At 46.4% G+C, this 27,250-nt stretch overlaps 1 protein-coding gene across 2 annotated transcripts; it reads left to right on the forward strand.

Moving 5' to 3' along the window:
- Nucleotides 1-1,081: 1,081 nt before the first annotated feature.
- Nucleotides 1,082-27,180, forward strand: LOC141744506 (putative neutral ceramidase C). Of its 2 annotated transcripts, XM_074590587.1 has the most exons (22): nt 1,082-2,050; nt 4,680-4,795; nt 6,498-6,635; nt 8,382-8,454; nt 8,851-9,000; nt 9,579-9,755; nt 10,155-10,282; nt 10,918-10,995; nt 12,017-12,137; nt 13,580-13,705; nt 14,013-14,099; nt 14,960-15,064; nt 15,215-15,296; nt 15,802-15,917; nt 18,125-18,219; nt 19,148-19,187; nt 19,992-20,087; nt 20,945-21,040; nt 21,679-21,828; nt 22,591-22,650; nt 23,355-23,443; nt 26,726-27,180. In XM_074590587.1, the coding sequence occupies exons 3-22, from the start codon at nt 6,508-6,510 to the stop codon at nt 26,913-26,915; spliced, it is 2,187 nt and encodes a 728-aa protein (XP_074446688.1). In that variant the 5' UTR covers nt 1,082-2,050; nt 4,680-4,795; nt 6,498-6,507; the 3' UTR covers nt 26,916-27,180. The 2 variants fall into 2 exon arrangements, with proteins under 2 accessions (XP_074446688.1, XP_074446687.1); XM_074590586.1 differs by lacking the exons at nt 1,082-2,050; nt 4,680-4,795; nt 6,498-6,635; nt 14,013-14,099 and having other exon boundaries at nt 8,240-8,454.
- The last annotated feature ends 70 nt before the right edge of the window (nt 27,181-27,250 follow it).

Raw genomic sequence — 27,250 nt, forward strand, 5'->3', positions numbered from 1 at the left:
ATGGCTGGGCTGCTGTCCCGATGACAACGAGCCACGTCAAAAAAGCAGAGATCCTTTAGAGAAGGGTTTTACCCTCCTGCCTCGGCGAAGGCGGTCGTTCCTTTAATCCTCACCACTTAAAGCATTACTTTTATTGACCATTTTTAACAGATTTATTTTTTTCTGCTTGTTTGGCTTAGGTCGGACTTAGCGAACACCGCCCTGTTCCTGGTGGGGATAAATCACCTCCTGCTGTGTTCCTGCCATCCTACGTTCCTGGCTGGCCCCTGGAAACCTACCACACCTCTGTAGGTTAGCCAAAAATGGTTGCCGGGAGGAGCGTTGCAACTCTGGATGAACATCTACCGCGTGCTGAATTCAGGTGAAGCCACTCTGAGCCTGCGTTTGGAAGGAGCTCAGGCAAGATTGGGTATTAAAGCTGGAAGAAACGGCGCTGTGAGACCACGTGAAGGACCCCATGAGAGGCGAGGAAGGGAAATCCAGCCAGGCTTGAGGCTAGTTTTCTTGAGTGGAGTGGGCAACAGTGAAGGACTGCTGATGGAGTGGTATGTCCTTCCCCTCCGCCGTCTGTGGGAAAGCCAGAGCTACGATAAATTCAGGGTGAAAATGAGGATTGAGAGAAAAGAAAGGAAAGCAAAGGGACAGAACAGACGAGTAAGTACTCTATTTAGTCTCTTCTCTGACCTGCTTAAATTTGGGTTTTCCATGGGAAGAGCACCTGGAAGGCCAAGGGCAGATGGGAAGTCCTCGGTGTTCTACGCGTACCTTTCCTCTGTGTCCCTTTGGTGATTTTTCCCCATCGCTTTTCCTGCACGCTGATGTTGGAAGACCAGGATGGAGGGATTCAGTTTCAGAAGGTTCATGAAGAAGATTGTCATCTCCTATGTGCTTAGAAGGGAAGAGCTTTGTTTTACGTGGTCCCAGCTTTGATGGCTTGCACAAAGCAAGCTCTCCGAGAGACCAGAAAATGCTGGTTTTGTGCAGGCTGGTTTTAAAGTGAAATGTAGATGCTTGAGGAAAGGATTAGTTCTCTGAAATGATGTGGTCTTGCTCTGGAGATGTGAGGAAACCAAAAAAATGAGGATCAGAAAGGGAAGCAAATGCTTCATTGGTTTACATTTTAAAGCAAATTTGCCTGATTTAGTTAGGGTTTATTTTTTTCTAAAAGGAAGGGTACATTAAAAATATTTTTAGCTTTCCAAATGTGTGAAATGTTTTTAAGAAAGGAAAAATAGTGTTGTTTTATCCTCTGAGATCTCCGTTTACTGGCAAAGTTTTTCCAAACCCATGTTGTTTAATCCCACTGAATGAGAGGATCCACAAGACCCTGAATGCTCCTTGTCAAATATTTTCAAGTAATAAAAACCTGGTGTCATATGAGAAATCAAGAGGATCTGTCAGGAGAAGTCAAGACCAGCTGAGCGTTTCCATGGGTCGGTTGGGTGGTGGCATCAAACCAAGTAGGTCTGCAGGGGCTTTGCTGGCTTGTCCCAAAGCGCTCTGCAGCATTTGTGCTATGTTGAGAATGAAAACCCTGTGCTGCTTTGCAGCTACCCAATGTGTCTCGGAAGGGTTAAAATTGGTATCATGTGATAGCAGTGAGGGGTAGAAGCCATTTTTCAGTAGGATAAATATTATAAATAAAATGTAACGTTCTTTTGCCTCATTTAGCACAAAATGAGAAGAGGAAGAAGTTGGAGGACCCTTGGTTTTGGGAAAGAGGATGATCTGTGGGAAACCTTTCATCTTATGGGAAGGTAACTTGGCATGTTATGACGTGATACCAGCCCAGACTGATGTGTCTGGCCAGGCTGGCCAGGCATTGCTGAACAAGGATCTCACAAAGGAAATAATTTTCCTGGGTCTGCATGCATTTGACATGTGCGCCCTCTCTCAAATCCCGCGTTTTCTCCCTCCCCCAAAACAGAGCGTAATTTCAGGGATGTCCTGACCCTTCCAACTACGACTGCTGTTGCTTCCCACGCTCTGGTTTCCTTCCAGCCTGGATCTGCAGAGTTACTGATCTCGACCATCAGTGGTTAATAAGCAGGTTCGTGAGTGTCCTGCCCCTGACGGGGCAGCTTTTGCATGAGGGTTTTGTTTTTCAGGCTAGCTGCTCCGATGTGGCTGCTCTGGGGTAAGCATTGTGCCCCCAGTGGGACCACAGTCCTTCCTCGTGGTGGTCGTGCTGACAACCTGTCTGATGAGGTGCAGAAACCAGTGGGGAGAGTTTCTTCTGAGAAGTGCTGGACGCATTGCCAGGACTTCTCTTTTGAGCCAATTTGTTGTTGTTTCTTGCTAGATTGAGTCAGAGGTGGCTAGTGGCTTGAGGTGCTCCAGGGGTACCTGTTGCACTGCCATATGATGACCTCTGTGTGCTCAATAAACACTTTCTTGGACACCATCTTGGTAATCCACCTTCTCTAGAGGCACTGGGTTGCATTTCCACAGGCAGGAAGGAGTTCAGAGGGATTTACCAAGCCCTTAGCACTTCAGCTGAGGTCTTCGCAGTCCAGAAAGTCCCTTTTCTGTACCAAAAACCTTGCTGCTTTTGCAGTCCTGAGCCAGGGTGGGTGGACATGGTCATGCCACCTGGGGGAGATGGGGAGCTGTGGGTCCCCATAACCTCATTGAGCAGTCTTTGTAAAAGGAAAACATTTAAGACATTCCCCAAAACATGTTTTGAGCTCCTATGAAACTTCCTTTTCTTCCTCCACCTCCAGAAACAGCTGGGTTGTCCTTTCTGGAGTTATAAGAACCTCAGTGAGGTCCTCAGTTCTTTGCATTTCATGGGCTGAGACCGGCAGGACACACCATCCCTATACCAGCTACTTAAAACTCAATTTCTTAAGTTTTCATGATGATGTAGCAAAGATACCACCTTCAGGGACTGCTCTTGCTCTTCCTGCTAATGCACAACCTACTTCTGCCTCAGCTCTGTCCCAGCACCATTCCCCTGACAACAGAGTGATTGACTGCTCATGGTTTTGTCAAACGAGGCTCTTTAGTTACCTCCAAGGCCAGTGCACAATGTGGGGCAACCTTGCGACCCGAAGCAAGGTATTCCCAGCAGCGCAGAGGTGGCCAGGGATATGGGAGTCCTGGTAGACAACTGGATGACCATGAGTCAGCAATGTGCCCTCGTGGCCAAGAAGCCCAATGGTCTCCTGGGGATCATCAAGAAGAGTGTGGCCACCAGGTGGAGGGAGGTCATCCTCCCCCTCTGCTCTGCCCTGGTGAGGCCACATCTGGAGCACTGTGTCCAGTTCTGGGCTCCCCGGTTCAAGAAGGACAGGGAACTGCTGGAGATGGTACTGCAGAGGGCTACCAAGATGATTAGGGGACTGGAACATGTCTCTTATGAAGAAAGGCTGAGGGATTTGGGTCTCTTCAGTCTGGAAGAAAGACGGCTGAGGGGGGACCTTATCAACACTTATAAATACTGAAAGGGTGGGTGTCAGGAGGATGGGGCCAGGCTCTTTTCAGTGGTGCCCAGGGACAGGACAAGAGGTAATGGGCACAAACTTGAGCATAGGAAGTTCCACCTAAACATGAGGAGGAACTTCTTTCCTGTGAGGGTGGCAGAGCCCTGGCACAGGCTGCCCAGAGAGGTGGTGGAGTCTCTGTCTCTGGAGACATTCCAAACCCGCCTGGACGCCTTCTTGTGCCACCTGCTCTGGGTGACCCTGCTCTGGCAGGGGGTTGGACGGGATGATCTCCAGAGGTCCCTTCCAACCCTATGGTTCTATGATTCTATAATTCTATAATCTGTCAGCCCACATGGCAAAGCAGGTTATTTCTCCACTGACGTCAAGGGCAAGCACGTTCCTTGGGTATTGCAGCGAGGAGATAACGTATCAGTCAATCCTGCTTATCCCCACTAGCCGGTCCAAAAATCACAGAGTTAAAGGTGATACCGAACGTGACCTTGAAGCAATGACTCACGCTGCACGTACTTGATGCTAGCTGGAATGTTAACCTTTGGATTAGGGTGGGGGGGAAATGTCAGAGGTGGTCCCAGCCTTAAATCGTTGCCAAAATGCATGTGGGGTCTTTCACCACCCCGGTACACCCGCTGGGGTATTGCTCGTGGGGTCTTTCATCGCCCCTGCCAGTCAGGGCAAGCAGCTGCTCCCTGAGGGATGTGATGAGTCCCGTTACGTTTGAGAAGAGCAAACTGTCAAAATCCTTCAGATAGAGCATGTGTTCGCAGCTGGTGCTGTGCACTTCGCAACCTGTCTGGGACTCAAAGGGAAAACAGATGGGGAAAGCTGTTTTTTTAATAGGTACGATTTTTAACAAATAAAAATACATTAATGAAATGTATTTTGCACTTAAAATACAATCCCATATTCAAATCCTTCTTCTAGTAGAGGTTGGAAACCCTGTGGACTAGTCTTTCATGAGGAATAGGAGCCGTGGCCAGGTAGGAAGCAGCACCCATGCCACAGGCTAGTCAAGCTGTGATGAGGCAAAGAGAAGGGGAAAAGTCCCGTTCCCAAATTCCTCGTGCACCAGAGCTGATCAGGGCAATCCCAGAAAGGTTATTTTAGAGAGGTGGGCACTGTTCGTAATTAAAATAAACACGCTGGGAAAAAAACCAACCAAACAAACAAAAAACCCCTATCATCTCCTTTTGCGGTAAAAACTATTGATTGGTTTCTTCTTATCTTGTGCAGTGCTTGACTCAGAGGGCTATAACAGCAATAATTTTCAAGCTGAGCTTCTCAGCTTGAAACAGGTTTCGAGCCAGGAGACGTTCCCCGCAGGCGCTGGGACACCCGAGGGATCTCAGGTAAGTTTGCATGAGATTTCAGTGGGATTTCGTAGGACTAATGTTTGCTTCTTTTAGTATTCCGTCAGCAGTAAACTTCTTCCCCCGGCTGGAAGAAGAAAACTGTGATTGCTTATCGCGCAGACGGGTTTACGGCTGGTGCTGTGATATTGATTACCTGGGTGGGTTGCAGTGGCTGCCAATGCCACGCTTGGAGAATAAAAAGGGGAGTAAGGAAGCCCGTAATATTATATTTGTTGCCACTAGAAAAATTTGCTAGGTGAAATTCAGTAATGATCATGACTGCTGCAGCTTACGATGGCAAAAGAAGCTGATAAGAAAGGTCACCTATAGTAAGTCTACTTGGGTCTCTGGTGATGTTGGTTCTCATCACAACATTTCCAACATCGTAAATGCTACTTTCAGCAGTTATTTTCTGCAGGTTCATTGTTTCCAGGGCATGTCACCCCCAGGGAACAGCCTGTGGGCATGAGCTTTACCGAGCCCCGTGCCAGACCCACCTTGAGGTGAATGTTACCTCCAGGAATATCAGAGGCTCTGCCTCACTCTTCCCTTATTAATTGCGCGCCCATCCTTCCCCATCTCCAGTCCTGCGACAGTTGGGCCCCAGCAGGGCCAACAGGGCAGCTGCAGCGGCTGCTTGGGACCGTGTCCAGGTGAGCTGGGTGCATCCACAAGGATGGAGACCTCCCTCCACTGTAGACAAAGAACCAGTCCTTTGGCCAAATACATGGGGCGGTCACAGGCAGAGAAATGTGATCTGGAGTAATTTTTATCTGCTAACACATCTAAGGACACATGGAAACCTCCAAAGCTATTTAAAAGGCTTATTTCTACCTTGTACAGATGCTTACAGGAAGGGCAAAAGGCATGTCTTTGCCACTTCCCCCCGGGAAAGACTTAAGCCCTTGACACAAATCTGAGGTGCCAGAGCAGGACAAATCAGGGGTCACCAGAGCTTTTGTCAGAGGAGGAAATAGCATATTTTCCCATAGCTGTATTTTGAATGTATTTTTTTTGTTAATCTTTAACCCAAAATAAACCTCCGTCCAAGGAGGAAGAGCAACATGCAAAAAGCGAACGCAAAGAGCTCTGCAGATGATCAAGAAAGCCGAAGTCTAAACAGAGGGTCTTGTCTTGGAAAGCTGTCACAACCACTACTTTTTCTAGCCAGGAGAGAACTGCACCTGGACATGCAATGCGATGTGCTTTTCTCATGCTGAGTTTCCTAATTTGACTTTTATTACGGTGACAATATTGTTTTCTGATGTGCTCTGAAAAGCGTGAGCCGCGGAAAAGCTGAGAGGCTTCAGGCCGCAGCATCTCCCTCGGCCTCTCAGTGAACGTAGGATCTGGTGGAAGATTGTGGGGTTTATTTAAAAAAATCTCTTCAAAAGAGTGAGCGAAGCGTCACTGGAAAATGCCGGATTGGTAACTCGGCCGCTCACCCTGCCCTATCAGACCTCGTGATGGGGACTGGTCGCTGCTCACAGGAGATACGTTTTTGCTGTCTTAAGCAGATTGAAAAATAAATCTCCACTTCCCACCCCCTATCACTGCTGCTGCCTGCTCTGACACTGGGATGGGGAACATAAACCATCACCAGGTCTCTGAGGGTGTGGAGTGCTTCTCTGGGTGGGATGTGCCCAACACTGGAGCCGTCCCATCTGCTTTCCCCATGGGCTCCTTTCTGCTTTCACAGTGCCCCCACCATGTGTGGGAAGAGGTCCAAGTGCTCCTTCTCCCGCCTGGAGGTGATCCTCATCGTTTGCCTGGTGCTGATGATAGCGGTGACCGCGGTGCTCCTCATCCTCCACTTTCTCGTCAAAGAGAACGGCAAGTTGATGTATTTCAGTCCTGCCGTCACACCCCGCATAAGTGTGTGTCCAGCGCAGTAATTTAAATTAAAGGGAGACAGACAGAGGGTCACTGGGCCACTGCTGAACCTTCATGATGTTGTCTGCATGTGGTCCTCTTGCACAGGTGTGGCACTGTGCTGTTGCTGCCCTCTGGGTCAGGAGCATGGTGGTCAAACCCAACATGAGCATCTCTTGGGGAGCAGATACATGGCCTCGGGGCTGGTGGGTGAGACTGGTTGTGGGGATTCAGACATCCTCCCTTCCCTCTCTCTGCCTGGTGGAGAGGGTCCTGAGAGCCCCTCACTCCCAGCACTGCACCAAGGGGCTTCACAACTGTTGCAATCCCATCACAGCCTATTTACGCCTCCAACCCCATCACCAGACATGGGGAGGTGGGTGTTGGGAGCTGCCCAAAGTTAATTCTCAATTCACTTCTAACGTACCCCATGCTTGTCCTCTGGAGAGATAAAATCTTGTGGGGAAAGAAAACATTTTGAAACTTCAGATGTTTCCACATGACAGGAGCCGTTTCCTAGAGCCAGGCGTCTCCCCTGCCCTGGATGGGGCATCACCCGACATGTCAGCAAAGGGGCGTTCCAGTTTCTAGATTTTGATCTCAAATTGGATGTAGTTCAGGCTTTCCTCTTGTTTTTAGGTTTTAACACACCGGAGTTTTGCACAAGCAATTCCTCTCTGTTGTAGCTGTTGGAGGAGGAGGTGGAAGAACGGTAGTTTTGATGGGTAGCCCTGTTCACTCATGCCATTTTAAATGAGATTTACCCTGTGGTCAGTCTGTGGCCAGGATGAGTGTTTCACTTCTCTGTTTTAAGTGACAACCTGGGAAAGGCCGGACTGGGAAGACCAAGTGTCCCTTTATCCCGATGCCCTTCCTTGAGCAGCAGTGGCTGGCTGGGGAAGACCGTGAGGACAGATCAAGCACATAGAAATATTTTCCCACAGTGTTATCTCAGCCTCCAGTGATTTGTGGCTCCGGCATTTCCTGAGATGCAGATTTTTTTTTATTTTTTTTTTTAATTGAATAACCCTCAATGCCTTTTCTTCCATGAGTTTGTCCAGGCTTTTCCTCACCGCTTGCCTGGAGATCATTGCCCAGAGCTGCTTTTCCCTTCTTTGAGCTTCTGCTGGCTCTGCTGTGATTTTTTTGGGACTGGGCACCAGTGCTGGACACAGGATATGTTGGAGGCACCAGGGCGAAATATGGATGTGCCCGTCTTTCTTCTCTAGTCCTTTCCCGGTATCTCCTGACTTGCCACCCCATTTTTCTCACTGCTGCTGAGCTGAATTTTTATGTAAAAACAGCTCTTAACACCCTTGGATCTGTTTCCTGCACGGCAGTGGTGGGTTTGGAGAGCTTAATGGGTGAAACTAGGTTTGTTTCCCCCTTCCTGTGAATCATGACACATTTTACACAGTCCAGTGGCCCTATCCTGTGAGCCCCCTCTGTAGTTCTTCATGCCTGGTCCACCCTTTACCACCCCCAATGCCTTAACAGCCCCAGCACACTTTGTCCACATTGTCACCCGGCTGGAAAACTAAGCAGACATTATCAGCTGGATCCCCTCGCCCACGGGCCTGCTGGGTCCTCTGGGGATGTCAAGCAGGTTTCAGGCATGCCATTTCTTTAAAAAGGCTGGGTTGCCTCTTCTGTCCCTGATTCTGCTTGCTCGTGTGTCCAATAATCTACTATTTATTCCTATAGATTCCAGCGAAGTAATAGCAAACTACTTACTGGGCGTAGGTCGAGCTGACTGCACAGGACCTGTGGCAGAAATTCCTCTAGTAAGTCGGGGGAATTGAACACAGGGTTTGGCGAAATACTGGTTTTCATCACCTCTGGGTATTTTTTGCATGACTCCCAGTTTAGAGGCTTTGCCTTGCCAAATGGTTGTCATCTTCAAACAGTAGGTGGAATTTCTTTGGGGCTTTGAGCAGCCTGGTCTAGCGGGAGGTGTCCCTGGCGGGGGCGGTTGGAACTAGATGATCTCTAAGGTCCCTTCCAACCCAAACCATTCTGTGATTCTCGCAATCACAGGGCAAGATAGTCGCAGCTCTGGGTGTTCGTATGTTGAATGAGCCCTCTCACCCGCTGGCAAAACTACTTAAAAAAATACGTGCAAAAGAATACATCGCTCAATATTTTGGCTGTGTGGCCTTGATGGAGTTCTTCACTTCCAGATGGGATATGCCAACCCAGACCAGGTGGGTGGTGGGCTTCTCACGCGCCTCTACAGCCGAGCCTTCATTGTGGCAGACCTTGTTGACTCCAGGCGAGTAGTGTTCGTCAGCGCCGACATAGGAATGGTGTCTCAGAGAGTGAGGCTGGAGGTATGTGGCTGGAAATGAACGATTGGCACAGTTTGGGTTGTTGCAGGTATTAGCATTAAGGTTGTAGTTATTTCTAAATAATATCAAGCGTGGCAGCACACTGGCTGTTTGTTTTGTAATCTCCCTGCAGCACAGTCTTGGAGAGACGTGTCTCTCCCGAAGAAGAGCTTTTGATTCCTCAGCAAATGAGGCTGGACTTTGAACATGCTTTTCTTAGCAGAAAAATTATCATGAATACATTTGAATCACTAATAGATTATTGTGATGCCTGTGTAATTCTGGATCTCCAGCACCACAGAGGAGGAAAAGAGGTGCCAGAGAACTAGAGACTCCTTGGATGATCTGGGCTTCACTGCAAGTTGGGCATAGAAGTCTTTACTTACCAGATTTTATTATTTTAAGGCTCCTGCCAAGTCAGTAGCTATAACCTACTTCTTGTGACACCAATATGGGACTGTCAGGCAGAAAGAGAAGAGAGAGAAGATGAATGGTTGGGTTTTTTTGCAAGGACTGATACAGATCTCCATAGCCTTTGGGCATGAAAAAGGGTTTTTTTAGGACCACCTCCTTCCTCTTAGGTGCTCAAGAAACTGAAGAGCAAGTACGGCAATCTGTACCGACAGGACAACGTCATCCTCAGCGGCACCCACACGCACTCGGGGCCTGGTGGCTACTTCCAGTACACGCTCTTCTGGATCACTAGCAAAGGGCTAATCAGACCGTCCCTCAATGCTATCGTGAATGGCATCGTAAAGGTCGGTGTCATCCAGTCCATTGGCATGAGAGCCCATAAACGCAGAAAAGGTGGGGGGAGATACATTTGTGACTAACAGAGCTCTTGCTGTGATGTTTGTGGTAGCACCTCCGAATGTCTAAGACTTAAAACACACTTGGAGGTGGGTTCATGCTTACCACTGAAATCGTTTCAAAAAACAGAAGCCTTGAACTCTTTCTTTAGAAAGAGACAACTGTGAGTGTTTTCAAAATATTGCCATAATTTTCTAGCATTTTGAAGTAGTTAAGAAAAAATAGAAAGCCTTCAGATTCCCAAGAAAGGGTTGGGGACAGCATGGAGAAAAGAGAGAGTTTATCCAGATAATCTCACGTATGCCTTACATGCACGGACTAATATTCCCTGCCTTTCTGCTTTTCAGAGTATTGATATAGCGCATCAGAACATGAAGAGAGGAAGGCTTTTTATAAACAGAGGCACTGTAGAAAACAGTCAGATCAACCGAAGCCCTTTCTCTTATCTTGAGAATCCAGCATCTGAGCGAAGCAGGTAAAAGCTCCTCAGGCAGGGGAGGAACAGAGCCCTGAAGAAAACCCTTCGATTGGGAACATCACCCAGCCGTCTTGCAGCTAGTGTTTCTGGTCATTCATGGGACAGTTGAAAATACGGAGCCAAAGACCATGGCAGAATGACACTGTTGCCTTCCTGGGTGCTTGGGTGCGTGCATCCCCAAAAATGAGTTGCAAGAGTGGGCTTGAAAGTTGAGGTTGCCCCCTCCAAGCACATGAGGTATTGGTCAAGGATGTGACCTTATGCTTTGTTTAAAAATTCAAAGACAGAAAGTAAAAGAAGTCTTTAGTAGATGTTAGCATTTGAGTTAGATGGCGTTAGAGTGCCATCCTTGGTGCATGAATTTGTATCGAGAGAGAGCTCCTGTCTGCATCCTGTGGAGAAGCAGTGCCTGAGGTCAGCGACAACCATAACTCTTTCCTTACTTTCCCAGCTATTTTCAAGTGCTCTTCTGAGGTCTCACTGTGCGCTGGTAGTATCTGTGATAACCTCTTAATTTCCTTGCTCATGGCTCTCCCCTGCATAATCTGGTAGCGAGTTAAGGTGTCTGAGCAATGCAGAGTGTGACCATGGTTCTAGTGCTAATGGGATTTCCCCGCTTCATTTTCATCCAGGTATTCATCCAACACAGATAAAGAAATGGTGATACTGAAGATGGTAGACAGGAATGGAGAGGAGCTAGGACTTATCAGGTACTGACCACCAAAGCGACATGTTTTCCTCCAAATCCTCACAAACCACTGCTCTGTAGCAACTCTGTCTTTCCACACAAGCTCTCCTTCCCAACACTGACCGTTGCCCGTAGAGCATTGCTCCCAGCTACCCACCAAGAGGGTCTCTGAGGGCATAAACCAGGCCAGCGTCCCTCCTCTACTCTGGGACATACAACAGCACCTGGCCCACCTACAGGTGGGCACATCTCCTTGCACAACCCAAAGGCATCTGGGAAAGATGACCATAGCCAGTCTTCCCTTGTAGGGGTGCAGAAAAATCCCCTCTCGGGCTCTCACTGTGTCCCTCCAAGCAGATACTAGCCCCAGCATCTCCAGGACCCTATGGCCTCCTCTCCTCTTGGTTATTTTAACACCCCACATTTCATGGAAAACATGCCATTCCCGCAGGCAGCATTTATGATTCCCGTCCTATCAAGAGATCTGTGGGGCAGTGTTCAGCCGCATGAAGTTCAGAGCTGAAGGCCAGGCAAATGAAGTAACATGCAGTGACAAAGCCATAATTGTATTTTCCTCATTTAGAAGTCACAAGCAAAAGTCTGATCGCATTAAGAGGAAGAGGGTTTTTTTTCTTTTTTATAAGAAAGAAAGCGTTCCTTTTTTTTCTTTTTTATGTCGTTGTCTCCTCCTTATTCTTTGAAACAAGAAAATAAAAATTCCTCCAAAACAGAATTTTTTAGACTCAGAAAAAAGTCAGTTCAGGTCTGAAATAGCTCTTGGTGGCCCTGATAATTACAGTGCCAAATTCTTGTGGCCTCAAGACCTGGACTATCACAGCCATGAGCCGTCCTGGTCAGGAAGGGAGAGGATGTGAATAATTCTGCCTTTATTAATCCATCCGTAGGTACAAGCAGTCTACCTTTGTATTCTCCTGGAGAAAATTCCCATAAGTCGATGGCAAATATATAGATTGAACAAGTCAATTGCCAATATCTAGATCGAACAATGCATTTCCTATGCGTGTCTTCTGATTCCTCCTCAGCTGGTTTGCCGTGCACCCGGTCAGCATGAACAACACAAACCACCTTGTGAACAGCGACAACATGGGCTACGCGTCTTACTTGTTCGAACAGGAGAAGAACAAGGGGATGCTTCCTGGAGAGGTGGGAGTCTTTTCAGACTGCTGAAAATAACGGGGAAAAAAGAGCTGCAACAGGGAGGGGATGGTTGGTGCTTTCTATGGGCTGAAGTGGGTTCTTTCAAACAGTGAAATGGGACAGCCGGATAAAAGATGAATGCTTTGATTTAGTTACTTTCTTCATCTAGAGAAGAGGCGTTGCAAGGTGTACTCTTTACTTTCCAATCTAGTAATCGGTGGTATTTATTTAGACTTTAGGAATAAACCAAATTTATTCTGATTTGACTATTGGAAATACTAGCAAGACCCGTGTGGGACGCTTGATCCAAAGGGATCAATATATTGTGTCTGTGGTGTGGCATATGGTCTGTGGTCGGCCCCACTTCCTTCTTATGGCTTCCAGCCGGTTCTGCCTTCTCATTTTCATTTATCCAGAAGATTTACCATCCTCAGAGTACAAACACAGCTCCTTCAAAAAGCATTATTTCCCCTGAAATGTAAATATGGACGTGAACCCATCTCACAGACACTTTGAGTCATGAGTTGATTAAGAGGCTGTCCTGCATGTATCTCCGGCACGGACCTCAAAACGGTTGCCCAATTCCTATTTAAATACTCCAGGCAGAGGAACATGTGCAGGTCATACCAAACATGGAAACTAAAGGAAGTGAACCCAATTCCTGCTTGCAAATGTTTCTTTTTATAGTGGATTATCTAAAAGCTTTAAACAAGACTAGTGCATACTTATGGGTGCAGCAAGTTGACATGCACGCGAAGCTATGAAGTGTTTGCAGGATTCGACATGTAGGTGTATGGCCTGCCAGGCACATTGTGTCTAACAGTCTTAGAAGAAAATGGCTTAAGAGCTGATAGTATGGCAAAATATCTGGTGTTGACACATCCCATCTCTAAAAGAAGGGGAAAAAATGAGAGTATCTACGAGAGCTGAATTCAGCTGACACTCAGCGTGTAACCAGCCTTGGTTCTAACAAGTACTGCTTGATATTAACTCCTACAGTCAGATCCAGCAGCTCTCACCCTGTAAATCAGTCATGCTGAAAGCCTGGCAGAAAAGAAAAAAATAAAATCCTATGCAAGGTGCTGCAATGATCCATGAACATCTGATCAGTAACAGGAGAAACTGGGGACATGGAGGGAAGAGCTGCCACTAAGGTGGGAGACGTAGATGAGGAAACGCTGTCTGGATACCAAAGAGTTGTGAAGGTCCCCCTGAAATGGCAGTTTGCATCCCGTGCGTCCTGTTCTCCCTTGCTCTTCCTGTTCCTAACCCTTGGGACACTCCTAAATCCCCATTCCAGTCCTCCCAGTCACTTCAGATATGTTTACCAGCATCGCGTGCTCATCAATGGGCCGTAACGCCAGCCCGGACTGCAGGGAAAGCTGCGGGTGATGTTTGCAATCACTGCAGGGCACTGAAATCCATCTGACCGCGTCTGGTTTTGGCAGGGCTCTTTCGTTGCTGCCTTTGCCTCCTCCAACTTGGGAGATGTGTCACCCAACACCAAAGGCCCGTTCTGCATAAACACGGGGGAGTCGTGCAATAACCCACAGAGCACCTGTCCCGTGGGGGGGGTAAGTATTTTGTACTTGGCCTACATTAACTTCTGACGAGGAGAAAACTCGGGGTGGAGCAGCAACCTGGACACCTCTTTCAGGAACTTACCGCATCTTGGCCTCACGCACCCTGTTTTCTGATCATTCAGCATAAACTTAAATTTATCTTACTGCAAAGGGAAGGCGGCGCCCAAATTCGAAATGGCTGGCAAGAAGCAATTAGTTCCCACAGTATGGCGATTCCTTGTGAACTCGTCCCCTTTGCAGTGCCACATGTTCTCCTTAATTAACTGATCACCATCACTATAAACAAATTTCTTAACAGGCGACGATGTGCATGGCCATGGGTCCTGGCAGTGACATGTTTGACAGTACGAGAATTATAGGGCAAAATATCTACTTGAAAGCAAAGGTAAGTGATATTTTGCTTTATGACTGTGTGTGAATGCTGTTATTATATGCTTAAGAAGAAGTTTCCTGCTAATTCAGAAAGCACACACTTCTATTCAGATACATCATTGCAGGCACTGCAATTTGAAAATGTTGGTTTGGGCTTTTAACCTCAATATTCCTTATCGGTATATAATGTGGATGTTGCCCCTTATAATCTCCCCCTCCCTCCCACGCACACATCTCAGAGGTGTCACGATGGGAAAAATCGCTGGTGTTGAAGACTCTCAGAAGAGCTCAGAGGCACCACCGCTTGTTGGCCAACTTTGGCATCAGACTCCCAAACAAACGCAAACATGAGTTAAAACGTGTCAGCTTAAACACCCATGTAAAATTCTCCTTTCACCCTGCTTGACTTCGCATTTACTCTGCTGGTGTCCTCCACCCAATGGACTCCCTTACGTCGCCTGTGCCCTTGGGCTCAAAAGTCACCTGAATTTACTGGTTCCCCTTCTGTGGCTTCATGTAAAGTGAGAGCAGTCAGTAAGAGGACATTTCTTGGCGCTGTTTCAGGGATGGCAGCCTGTAGGAACTGGAACGGGGCCAGCAGAAGGCTTGATGGTGGCGGTTTCCTTTTAATCGCCATTTCACATGCTCGCCCTGAAGTCACTCCAGGCTGATCGTGACTTGCAAGTGACAGATTGCCCCACTCAGAGTGGCCTGGCATGTGCATCAGATGGCGAGGGAAAACACCGCTTTGTTTTTAACTCTGCAGGCTCAGGTGTCAACAGAATGAAGAAATAATTAACGTAGCTGAAATTCAGAAGAGCTGGCTTCCCGATTTCTTCTTCCTCAAGGATTTCCACTTTCTGTGCCCCTTAGGAGCTGTACGAAAAAGCTTCCCAGGAGGTCAAAGGACCCCTCAGCTCAGCTCACCAGTGGGTGAACATGAGTGATGTCTCGGTGGAGCTCAATGCCACACACACGGTAAGAGCGAGAGCTCTCGGGATGCAGGTATAAGGAAGGAACAAAGGTTATATTCTCACAGCAGGACTTGGCACGCTGAGGGGAACTGGTATTAAAATATCTCTTTTTCGTTTTTTGGTTTGTTTTTTTTTTTTTTGCCTTCCAATTAAGGTTAAAACTTGTAAACCAGCCTTAGGATACAGCTTTGCCGCCGGGACTATTGATGGAGTGGGAGCTTTCAACTTCACACAAGGTAATTTAGGCAGCAGATGCCAATATGGTTTCGTACAAATGGAGGGGACATGGGGCATCCCCCAAATAGATTCAGAACCTCAGAGTCATTTAAGAACATCAACGGCTGGTTGAACCACAGTCTCCAAAGGGCCATTGTTTAGGAAGGTGCGATCTTACAGCCCTCTCGCAAGTTTCTCTGTGTTCATCAGAAAGCTTCTGGAGAAAGCTTAAGATTGCGCTCTGAAGGAAGGATAGCACTGGATGGGGAGTGGGGAGAAGAAAGAGCTGGATCTGGGGCAATCTTTCTCATTCGTTCTCGTTACTCGAAGGCTGCCAAGATGGAGCTCAGCTGGGCTAAAGCTTGGCTTTTCAAACCACCCCAGAAAAGGGAGATAGTCAGAATCCACTGAGAAATATCCTATCCCACTCCACATAAGCAGGGAGGGGCAAATAAATGGGTTTGCTGTCCCATAGCTGCTGGGGCAGCTGAAGGAACAACATTTAAAAGATGTCTCTCCCTCAAGGCTCAGTAGAAGGGGACCCATTTTGGGATGGAATCCGGGACCAGCTGCTGGGAGAGCCATCCAATGAAACGAAGGCCTGCCACAAACCCAAGCCAATCCTCTTTAGCACTGGAGAGGTAAGGATACACCTGTGTGTGCCCTGGGAAGTGCAGAGATTGCTCATCTGGAATAGGTTTTGGTAGGGTGCTACAGACAATGTCTGTGCCGGCCCATATGTTGAAGACCAAGGAGAGAGAGAGAGTTGCATGGGCTTTGAAGGCCTGAAAATAGAAATCAAGAATAAGTGTTGTCATTAGTTTGCATCAGAATGAGAGAGGTGTAAGTTTTCTTCTTGGAGAGCAACCTTTCCATACATCCCAGGAGGAGGGACCAGACCTGCTGCTCTCATTAGGGTCAAAAAACCCAACTGAATATCCATCCTGGCCTAACTCTCTGCCTGTGAAACAGCCCTGAGCAGGATGCGCAGGCAAAATGCATGAGGTCAGGGAAAACTAACAGTGCGTGGAAGTCAGCATCGACTCCTGGCAGTCTCTGGCTTCAGGACATCCTCTGCTGGTGCTCAGATCTTAATAGCTCTGTATGGATTTTTCTTCCATCCTACCACTGGTTTCCTACCTTAATCCATAAGAGGACCTTTCTTTTTGTCATGTCATGGACTGGTCCATGCAAAATGAACTAACTCATCATGGTACATTTTGGAAACTCTGGGGACTGTATCAACTTACCCACCTTCTCAGTGCTGTCTTCAAAGGTTTCTGCTGGGCTTTGACTTCCTCTGGAAATGTCCCATTGACATCTCTGCTTTTCTGTCGTGTTTACGCAAGCATCTGGTAGTTCTGTGAGCTGTAACACTGACTGATGCCAGACTTAGTAATCCAGAGGTAGAATCAAACCAGGCTCAGGCTGGAGGTTCCCTGGGGTGGGGATCTCCTGCACCACCCCCCTCCCATCAGGACCAAAACTTGCAGCTACAGCAGGTTGCTCAGGGCCATGTCCAGAAGAATCGGGGCAGTCAGCAAGGATGGAGATCCCCCGCTGCTTGGGTCCCCATCCCAGGGATGTCCCACTCACACAGGGAAGGGATATTTCTTAGGGCCAGCCTCTGCAGAGCTGCTGTCCCACGCTAGGGGCTGCTCTGTCCTGGGCAGGACTTGGTGTTTGTTCTTATTAAACTTTCCAAAAATCCTACTTAGAACTTTAAAAGAAAATTGATGCCCCGTTTTTCACCTGCTGTTCCCTTGGCGTTAAGGCCAACACACTGTATTGGAGCAGAATCATGCGCAAGGTCCTTCAGAGCACTTAGAGGGATGCCATCTGGAGGAGGCAACTCATTGTTATTCCTTTTATCAGTCTCTTTAAAAGCTTTCCTGGTGTCACTTTGTGTTCAATCAGCTCCTTACCTCATCTCTCATAAAAAGAGGTCCCAACACAGAGCGTCGTCCTACCCCACCTCCTCCGTCCAGGATGGTGCTACTGACAGTAAATTACAATTTATTCTTACCACTTTGTCACCTTCTGAGCATCCTTTTACGGATGCTCTGGCAGAACTCCTGCTTCTGACGTGCTTTACAAGGTTTTGTCATTCATGTTTTCCCCCCAGCAAATTGCTCCTTAAAAATCTTTTTGACTTGGAGTGGGATTTTGCATCTCATTTGGTGGAGCCATGCCACCCTCGAGCTCTTGTTGATCTTAATTTCCTTTTAACAGGCTTCTTGATTTTTACCTTTATTTTTTTTTTTTTTGGAGATGAAGTGCTGCTGTAGTGTGCGTTTTGGCTGCTGCAATGCTGCTGAGTCTGAGTACGGTGTGGTCCCTGCTAAGGGGCAGTTTGAAGTCAGGGCTATGGTCAAGGGCTCCCTGAGCATCACCCTCAGGGTGACTTAGAAACTCTCCCTCTGCATCACAACTGACGGTGCACGTACTCAGCTAACGAAGGGCTAACTCGCATTTCCCATCGCCGCGGGGCTCTCTGATCTCATGCATTCACTTTTGCTCTCCTGGTCAGATGATCAACCCTATTGATCCTAACACTATCCTTTCCCCATGCAGGTGAGGGGTTTCTAGGTGCTACCCTGACCTTATTTACCCACTTTGATTTAAGCTACCCCTCTGGGAACACCTTTTTTGTTGCCTTACGTGTGCCTTATCTGTCTGTTATGGTCAGACAACTTGCTGCACATGAGGAGGAAAAACACTTCCCCATGTGCCTGTCTACAAAGTAAATTTATTTGCCTGATTTATGACTGTAGGAAGGAAAACAGTTCAGCTACCTTTTTTTTGATACTGTCCTGAAATAGTCATATCAGCTTTTTTTTCACCCCAGATGACTCGGCCTCACCCATGGCACCCTGACATCGTGGATGTTCAGATTGCTGCCATCGGATCACTGGCAATTGTTGCTGTGCCTGGAGAATTCACGTGTGTATTTCTTTGCTCTTGTTCTATGTATTTCAGCTTGCAGCATTCAAACTACCTGTGACACTTCTGCATACAGGTAGAAAGGGGATGTAGGCTAAAAAATTGTCCCCGGTATATGATAGGTGTGTGGGCACTACACATATCTCCACTACATGTACTTTCTTGTATACTGTCTCTGCTGCTTACCTGGGGTTTCCCATTTTCTTCTCCCTTCTGTAAACTAGCCATGCGAATGAGATGCAAACAAGCTTCCTGAATAATTTTAACCCTTCATTGCAAAATGCAGTTTCAATGAAATGAAAGGAACTTGTTAACTTTGATTTTTTTTTTTTTTTCATTCCACAAACACCATAATGATGAGTTGCACTGACTCTCAATGGTACGATGGTGAAAATCTGAATAGGATGATTTATTGACAGCACTTTTTTTTTTTTTTTCTATGCCACCCCGCCCAGGGGTGCCTCCAGGCTCACCCTGGCTGTGATGCCGTATGTGAAATGCTTAGAGGTGTTTTGATCGAGCCCATCGCAGGGGAGCAAGTGCTACGTGAATTTCTGGTGGGGTGCTGCATGTTCAACCAGAGATTCATAGAATCACAGAATGGTAGGGGTTGGAAGGGTCCTCTGGAGATCATCCCGTACAACGCCCTGCCAGAGCAGGGTCACCCAGAGCAGGTGGCACAGGAACGCGTCCAGGTGGGTTTGGAATGTCTCCAGAGACGGAGACTCCACCACCTCTCTGGGCAGCCTGTGCCAGGGCTCTGCCACCCTCAAAGGAAAGAAGTTCCTCCTCCTGTTTAGGCAGAACTTCCTGTGCTCGAGTTTGTGCCCATTACCTCTTGTCCTGTCCCCGGGCACCACTGAAAAGAGCCTGGCCCCATAGCTGCCTGCATTTCTGGAGACTGACCTTGTTCCCTTAATTCCCCTAGGACCATGTCTGGACGCAGGCTACGGGAAGCTGTTAAAAGAGTAAGTTCCTGAGGAAGAGGTTTCTCCAGAGTGCAGGGTATCTGGAATTTCACTTTTCTTGATTATTCTGGTTTTCCCTTTGTCTCCTCCCAGCTGGGATCATGGGTCTCATGCACCACAGATGTTTCCTTCTTACAATTGTTTCAGACACATTTTGCATGCGCTTACTGACATGCAGGAGAAATGAAGACCCTCCCCAAATCGATTGAGTTTCAATCCATTAAGCCAACACGAGCTAATTCAACTGGGATCCAGGCATAACTGATGCTAGCAGGAGTTTTGTCTGTAGGATGGAGGGTTTTAGCTCCTTAATCCCTACTGGCATTTTGCAACATGAGAAAAACTGGAAAAAAAACCCTGGCAAATGTATTTTTTCCTTTTTCCTGATTGATACATCCTATTCTCAGCTGCAGCCTAAATACCATCTTAATCTCAGATGCTGTCTCCACAACTCACTGAGCCTGTCTCGCATAGCTCTATCACCAATTTTTGGGGGAGTATACAGCCATCATCTTCAAAAAAAAACCCCTAAATTTATTAAATCTACTGGAGTATGAAGTCATTTCTCCTCTTGTTTTTGGAAAGTGAATATGAGACATTAATAAAGGCAAATTACACTTGTAGGGTTGCATTCCTGAACAACAAGCCCCCTCCCCACCATAATTTTGTATTCTGTCCTGGTTAATAATAATAATTACAACAACAACAGCAGCAGTATCCACCACCACCACCAATAATAACAACAACAATATAATTGTGCATTAAGCAACTGTTACAAGACTAGTGATTTATTTCCTTTCTTAGGAATTTGATTCTCACGGTGCAGCACGAATGGATGTCGTAATTGCAGGTCTGTGCAATGTCTACACCCATTACATTACCACCTATGAAGAATACCAGGTAAGTGTTAAAATTGCAGATTGAAGATGGCTAACTGAGCTCAGCTTTTGGTGATATAGGATGATAATTCATGTGAAATTATGTATGTTTAGAGCACTTTTCCTTTGCCACAAAAAAAAAAAGCTGAATAATATGTGGCACAAATCATGAGACCTCCTTGTTTATTCTGGCACCGGTGGCGTGGTCAATGTGGTTTCCTGACCATAGCTCCACCATACTCCTCATCCATAGAATACATATGGATGCTTTAATGTGGAAATGGTCAGATGTACTGAAGGGGGAGCTCCTGTGAGTTCAGGTCTGTTTTAACAATCTCCTGATGACTTGGATGAATTAGAAATTATCTTTATAAGGTGGCAAAATTGCCAGAAGGAAAATTTGGAGATGTAGTGTCGTAAAGTTGCTGTGGAAAAATCACAATATACCATGCAAGACCCAGTTTTAAGAGTCCCCACAAGGCATTGTAGATGCTGTGCTTTGAGGAAGATGTGGACCATTGGGTGGACTCCTTGATTTTGGAAACCCTAAACTTGAGAGGGAAGGTTGGAAGAACTGGGGTTGTCCAACCCAATGCGTTGGAGAGGAGACATCCTATATCATTAGCCCCTAAAAGAGTAAAAGAGCTGTGGTAATCGGAAGTGACAACTGGACCTCCCTGTTTGCGATGGATTAAAGAATGAAGAGTAACCTGAGATTGCAGCAGAAATACTTAGGCAAGCTGTTGGGCTGCCTCCCTAGTAGTAAGGGAGTAAATAAACCCCCGCAGGAATAGTGCTTATCTTGGAGCAGTAGGATGAGCTGTATAAGCTGCTCCAGAGTCATTCAGCCCCTTCTTTTCCAAATTTGTCCTTTTCTAGGCTCAACGATATGAGGCTGCATCGACTATTTATGGACCGCACACCCTTTCTGCTTATATTCAACTGTACAGAGGACTTGCAAAGGCTATTGCTACGGTAATCAAAATTTTCTATATGCCACGTGCTGCTAGAGATATTTAAGTCCTGTAAATGGTGATGGCTATATTTGTTCTTCAGTGAGGCTGCATGATTGCTGCTCTCTCTTTTCTCATAAGACACCTTTTTGAGAAATTCTCATGTGGTATGAAAATAATTCCTGTAATGGGGGTCTCATACCACTTGAGAAATTCTGGGGGGTTTTGTGGTTCAAAGTTTAGGAAATAGGTACCTCCAACCTTCCAGCATGGCCTGAAGTTGCTGCTTTTCTACCAAGAGGAATAAAAGTCTGCTACATTTCTGCCGTACATGGCAATGTTCGTTACCATTGTATCTGTGGGCCACATGAATGGGCAGGACCAGTGGGCGGACGCTGCCTCCTGAAGTCATGGGATGTTCTAGCAGTTGGGTTGGGGGGACCTCGACAACAGCAGGTGTCCTGCAGGGATTGCTTCTGCATGCAGAGCCCAGATGAAGATCCTCTTGTTTGTTTTTACGCTCGCTTTATTGCCCTAGTTCTTAAAAATTTATCTAAACAATGGACTTTATGGATAAAGAGCCACGGCAGTGATACGATTCATCAGGGAGATACTGGTCATCTATATGTAAGTATGATGAGCACACCTTCCCTCTCCCAGGATACAGTTCAGGATTTGACACATGGTCCAGAGCCCCCACTTTTCAACGTGGGTAACTTGACTTTGGTGCCTGCTCTCACTGCCGATCGCACACCAGCGAACAAGACGTTTGGGGACGTGCTACAAGAAGTGAGACAACAGTATCAAGCGGTGAGAGCTTCAAGTATTTGCCAAAACCTGTTTAGGAAATCGTCTTTAAATTCTTATCCCCCATCCAAAAAAGTCTGTGTTTTTTAAGGGGTCGTGATGCTCTCAGACCAAAAAGGTCTCGTTGCTCTTAGTGGGCATGGTTGAAAAGGCAGAGATAGAGCGTTTTCACGTCAGTGTCATTGTACTGAATGTGATTAAAATGGGTGAATGAAGGGGAAAACAAAAGCCTTTTATTCAACATGAAGAAGATTTCTCCTTCTGCTTCGACATAAAATAACAGTTGATGATTAAATAGGCAAATTTTGTACAGTGATTTCTTTGCAAGCAGAAATCAGGCCACCTTTGATGCCTCTGGCATGGAATATGAATGAAATAAAAATGTCAGAAAGGGTTCAGTTTTCAGTGCTCAAAATTTAGATAAGGTGTTCAGATCAAGGACTTTAATCTCATTGCTGTCTCCAGCAGTAAGGTAGGAAGAAGGCAGGGAGGCATTCTTAAAAAGCTCACCTGTTTCCCTCCCTCTTTTACACAGAAATCTTACGCGCTATGCTGGAGTTTATCCAGCAAGCAGGGCAAGTGGAATGGCAAAGCACAGAATACCAGTTCACAGTATAAATTGTCCACTGCTGTTGCAACAAACAATTTAAAACAAAACCAAAAAACCAACCAAGCTACTAAAAAACTCCTATGGCATCTTCAAAAGATGTTCTTAATGTACAATATGCTGCTCAGTCTTTAATATAAATCTCAATTTCCCTGCAGAGAGAAGTTGCTGAAGTAACTTTTGTGGGCGCAAACCCCAGGAGCTCCGCAGAGAATGCGGTAAATATAACGCAGCGATGCTGCAATTGGGGACATTCAGGATTAGTGAATATTTAGTTACTGCCTCTGCTGGATGCATTTTAATCTTTGACATTCGGGTTTCGGGAGTAAGACGGCGTGCTTCCAGTGCTCTTTTTTCTTTGCTGGGAGTTCAGAAGAAGATCATTTCTCCCTTCAGCACGCGCTTTGGGAATTCACACTACCAGAAAGCTTTTGGGGCAAAATCCTTAATCTGGTCAGACATAGCCCATTCCTGATCTCTTCATACTATTGAAGTCAGAGGCACCCATGTCATGCATTAGGCCAGACACTCTTTCTCGGTCGGTATCCTGTGCCATCCAGTCCTAGCAAGCATGGTCTCTAGTCTCCATCCTATCAGCCCAGTGCATTATTTTAATAGAACAAAGAAAATTAGGAAAGTACTTAATTTGTCCCATCACTCATCTTGCATAGACATTGACAGCGAATACCTCACTTATCCATTTTCTTTTTAATGATCAAGTTCTTTACTCATTCTCTGCGTCATTTATTATCTTAAATTTGTGCTTTGTCAGTTAAATATATAAGCATTTTTGCTGGTAATTACCGCTTTTGCCAGTAAAGCATGCAGAACCATAATCCCTTCTCCAGTTTAAAGTGACACAGAAAAGTAGGGATGTGGCTGACCCTTCAGCTTCTGGCTCACTCTGTTATTTTTATTCCAGACTGAACACAACTTCCTGATGGTGGAGAGATACACCAGAACTTCAGACAGCTGGCACGTGGTACGGAACGATGCCTCCTGGGACACCAGGTGGGTGTCGTGACCAGATTTCACTGTTCCACAGAATCCATGGAGTGATTTGAGTTTAGCCTGAAGGGCTTCATTTCAGAGCACCCAGACATAGGTCTTGTCCCTGCTGATGATGCTCTCTGGGGATGGGTCAGTTCATATTTGGGTGGTTAAATTGTCAAGACCACAATGATTGTTCTTCCCCTTGGGTCTAACTTCTGCAGTGAAGGTTTGGGAAAGGTAGAAGGAACAGCTGAAAGTTCATGGTCTAAGTTGTTCACAGCGTACATCCATCCCTCTGCCGTACCGTGCTGGTGATAGGATACCAAATAGAAAACACAGGAATTTCACCACAGTAGGGTTTTCATAGGGAAAAACTGGCCAGTTTTGCTGTGCATCACAAAGTAGAAACAGTCAACGATTTTAAAAAGGTTTGTAAGAATGCAAATTTAAGATGAGAGATGTTGGTCTTAAGGAAAAATATCCACCAAGCAGCAAAGCTGGTGTCACCTTTCAGAGCTACACTGGAAGTCAGAACATGAAATAGGAATACCAAAGGCATCTTTTGTCACACCATTTGATTTCAAGTTACTCCCCTGTTTGAATAAAACCAGACATTTTCCCACTTGACTCTGCAACCTACCTGTCACAAAGCAGACGCCAAAAAATGTCCCTCTTGGGATCTTCTGACCTTGCAACATCCCAGTGCAAAAACAAGGTCATGGAGGCAACGTTCTTGACAGCTTGGCTTCATGAGGAAAGTCCTCCTCTGGATTTAGGATGAGCATTTGATAGGGCACCATTCTCTTTGCCCAAGTGTGACCAGCTGCTCTCTAAACCTAACCGGGCAGCCAGGACTCCGGCTGTCCCAATGCAGGAGATGCTGTGGACCTCCACTTGGAGATCTGCATTTCTAAGTGCTTGCCCTCTGTTTAACACTTGCACTGTGTTACCATGTCACTCTCATTGATGTCACCCTCTCCAGTCAAGTTCCCTGCTGGAGTAAGGGAAATGATAGCCTTTTATCACCCATATATGTAGCCTTGCCTTCTTCCCTCCTATTCCAAAAACCCAACAGATTTCCCAAAATCTTAGAACAGAACACTGAAAATGTTTAATAACACATCACTTCAGAAGATTAAAAAAAATATGAAAGTGCAAAACTGGAAGAATATGCTGCCATGATGTTGGAAAGATGGGAATCTAGACACCTTATTTTCCTTCCTGAGAAAGGACAGACTCTCGACATCTGAAGGATGCTTAGGTACTTCTGCTGATAAGGAAGAGGCGCTGTTTGGCCTTTTCCTGCCTGAAGGGGCTGCCCAGAAGGCAAACCAGTGCAGACAGTAATGTCTTCCTTCCCGTTGCCCCAGGAAAATACCAAACACCACAAGAAAGGGGAAATGGCTCTGTTAAGATGACAATGAGTCACTTTTTACAATGTCAGTGTGTTAACCTTGAAATGTCAGTAATTAAGGCGATGAGGACAAGGAGAATCAAAAATTGTTACTGGGTGTTAGTGGAGTCAGACTGTGTTCTTTTAGGAGACGAGAAACTAACGTTCGATGCCATTGAATGTGCTGACATTGCAATAGGAGAGTAGCACAAGAGAACGCAATTATTTGTTAGCTTAGTGTTGCAAAGTGTTAAATAGATTATAGCTGCATTTGTAAAAATGCTTGTTTTGAGCGATCAAAAGATACGGAGGTTTACTTAAAGGAGGGGCAGATTTCAGGGAAAAAGATAGCTGTTATCTGCCCTTTGTCCTGCGCTCGCTGCTGCAGCAGGGACAAGCCCAGTGCAGACTTGCCCTTGCGCTGCATGCTGTCCTGGTGTTTGCAGTGCAGAAGTGTTTGGCCCCACCCTGCATCTGCCATGGGGGCAATAATTGCTTTCTTGGGGCTTTTTAGGAGGAGGGGGCTGAGTTAGAGACAGGAATTTGCCTGGCTCTGCCTTTAGCAAATAGCCAGCAGAGGTAAGACATGGTTAAATCCTCATGAGCTCAACTGTGAGAAGCCCCTTCCCAGGCGGGATCTGAGTTATGTTCCAGTTCCCGAGTCTCAGAGCAGCGGTCCTGTTCCACCGAGCCTGGAGGGCAGGATGGGGAGGAGGCCGGATGGTGGGATAGATCCGTCACAGCAGCGTTTTTAGGTCACTGCATTACAGCAAGGCTCAGGCTGCAGGTCTCCGGTCCAACCCAGCTCCCAACAGGGCCAACATCACAGCTACAGCAGGTGGCTTGGGGCCATGTCCAGGGGAGTCAGGGTGGTCCCCAAGGATGGAGATCCCCCACCACTTCAGGCCCTGTCTTGTCACCTCACTGTCTTCTCCCAAGACATTATTATCTTTGTCCCAAGACAAACCAGCACAATCCACAGCCAAAACCTTGGAACAAGAGCAACCAGGTGGATACATGGGCCCTGGGCCAGCCTGTTTACCAAACCAAATTTCCCACATCATTCACCATTTTTCACCCAGTCATGTCTGTAAATATTTATTTCAATCTTCTCAATAAGACTGGTATGGGCGAAACCTTTTATTACCATTGCCAATGAATCAACATATTTTGTTCATCTGCTTCCTTTAGTTAAAGCCCTGAAATGGGGGTGCTATCTCAGTAGGACTTGGTAACTCTCGTGTCTAGCCCGGATACAATTAGGAGGTTATCCAGTAGTGCTCTTCATTGGCAGCATCAAAAGAAGAGCAGGTTAATCTTCTCCAGCTCCCCGAGAAGTTGTCCATCACAACCGGCTGAAAAATCCCTCGCCTCCAGATGATGCGTGGCTTCCTGTAGAGTTTTGAGGTTGAGCAGAAGTGGTTTTGCACAGGGAGACTGCAGGTGAAAACGGGAGTGTGATGTGGAAATGGGTGCAAGAAGCCCTGAGCTCGACTGGGATAAGTTTTGCTTGCGACCTTCAATAAATACTCATCCTCTTGGTTCAGACTTCCCCCTGAGCAGGAAAGTCTAAGCCGATGGATATTGCTCACGGAGGTCATGTTGTATAGGGTTATGATATGGAGTTGGGAACCTAAGAACACATTGTAGAAATATTCTTCACCTGCAAAAAGGACAACTGACTTGTTTTTCCACACTTCCAGATATTTTTCAGCCCTGAACGGTTTTGCTTGTCTTGTTGGTTGCTGCTCTGATAGCCTAAATATATGAGGAAAGGTTAAAAGAAGCTCTTAAAATATAGTTAACTGGAGTGGGTTTGTCTTATTCCACTAAGTGAGTTCTTGGGATAGTATAACAAATGAAAAGTGGATTTTCTTGCTGACTGCCCTTTCTGGTTTGTCTACTAGGTTTTATTGGACCAAAGGGTTATTTGGTCGGAGCAATGTGACTATTGAATGGCACATCCCTCCCGGCACAGAGCCAGGCATCTACAGGATACGGTACCTTGGGCACTACAAGAAAAAACTGTCCATCACTCACTCAGTCTCTATTCCATTTGAAGGCACATCTTCAGCATTCGAAATCACAACTCTGTAGGTGATCTTGTTCATTAATGGAATTGTTTCCTAGGAGCAGTAGGTTTGTTATCTGCGATGTTCACAAAGCATGCCTAGGAGTTTTTTTTGCCATCCCTCGAGCGCTGCTGGTCATCCTTTGCTGTGCAAATCTTGACTTCCTGCGAAGTTTTGACTATTACCAGCAATTCGGTCTCACTAGTCCAATATATTCTCATTCAAGCGGTTCCCGTCCTGGCCAGATTTTGCTGCAGATGATTTTTATTGTAATAAAAGATGTAACTGTTTTTATTTAGTCATTAAACAAGTGCTTATTGATTATGAAGATGCTCTCTTGGAGAGAATTAGTGCATATTG

The sequence above is a fragment of the Larus michahellis genome, chromosome 6 (genome assembly GCF_964199755.1).
Source record: "Larus michahellis chromosome 6, bLarMic1.1, whole genome shotgun sequence".
Lineage (NCBI taxonomy): Eukaryota > Metazoa > Chordata > Aves > Charadriiformes > Laridae > Larus > Larus michahellis.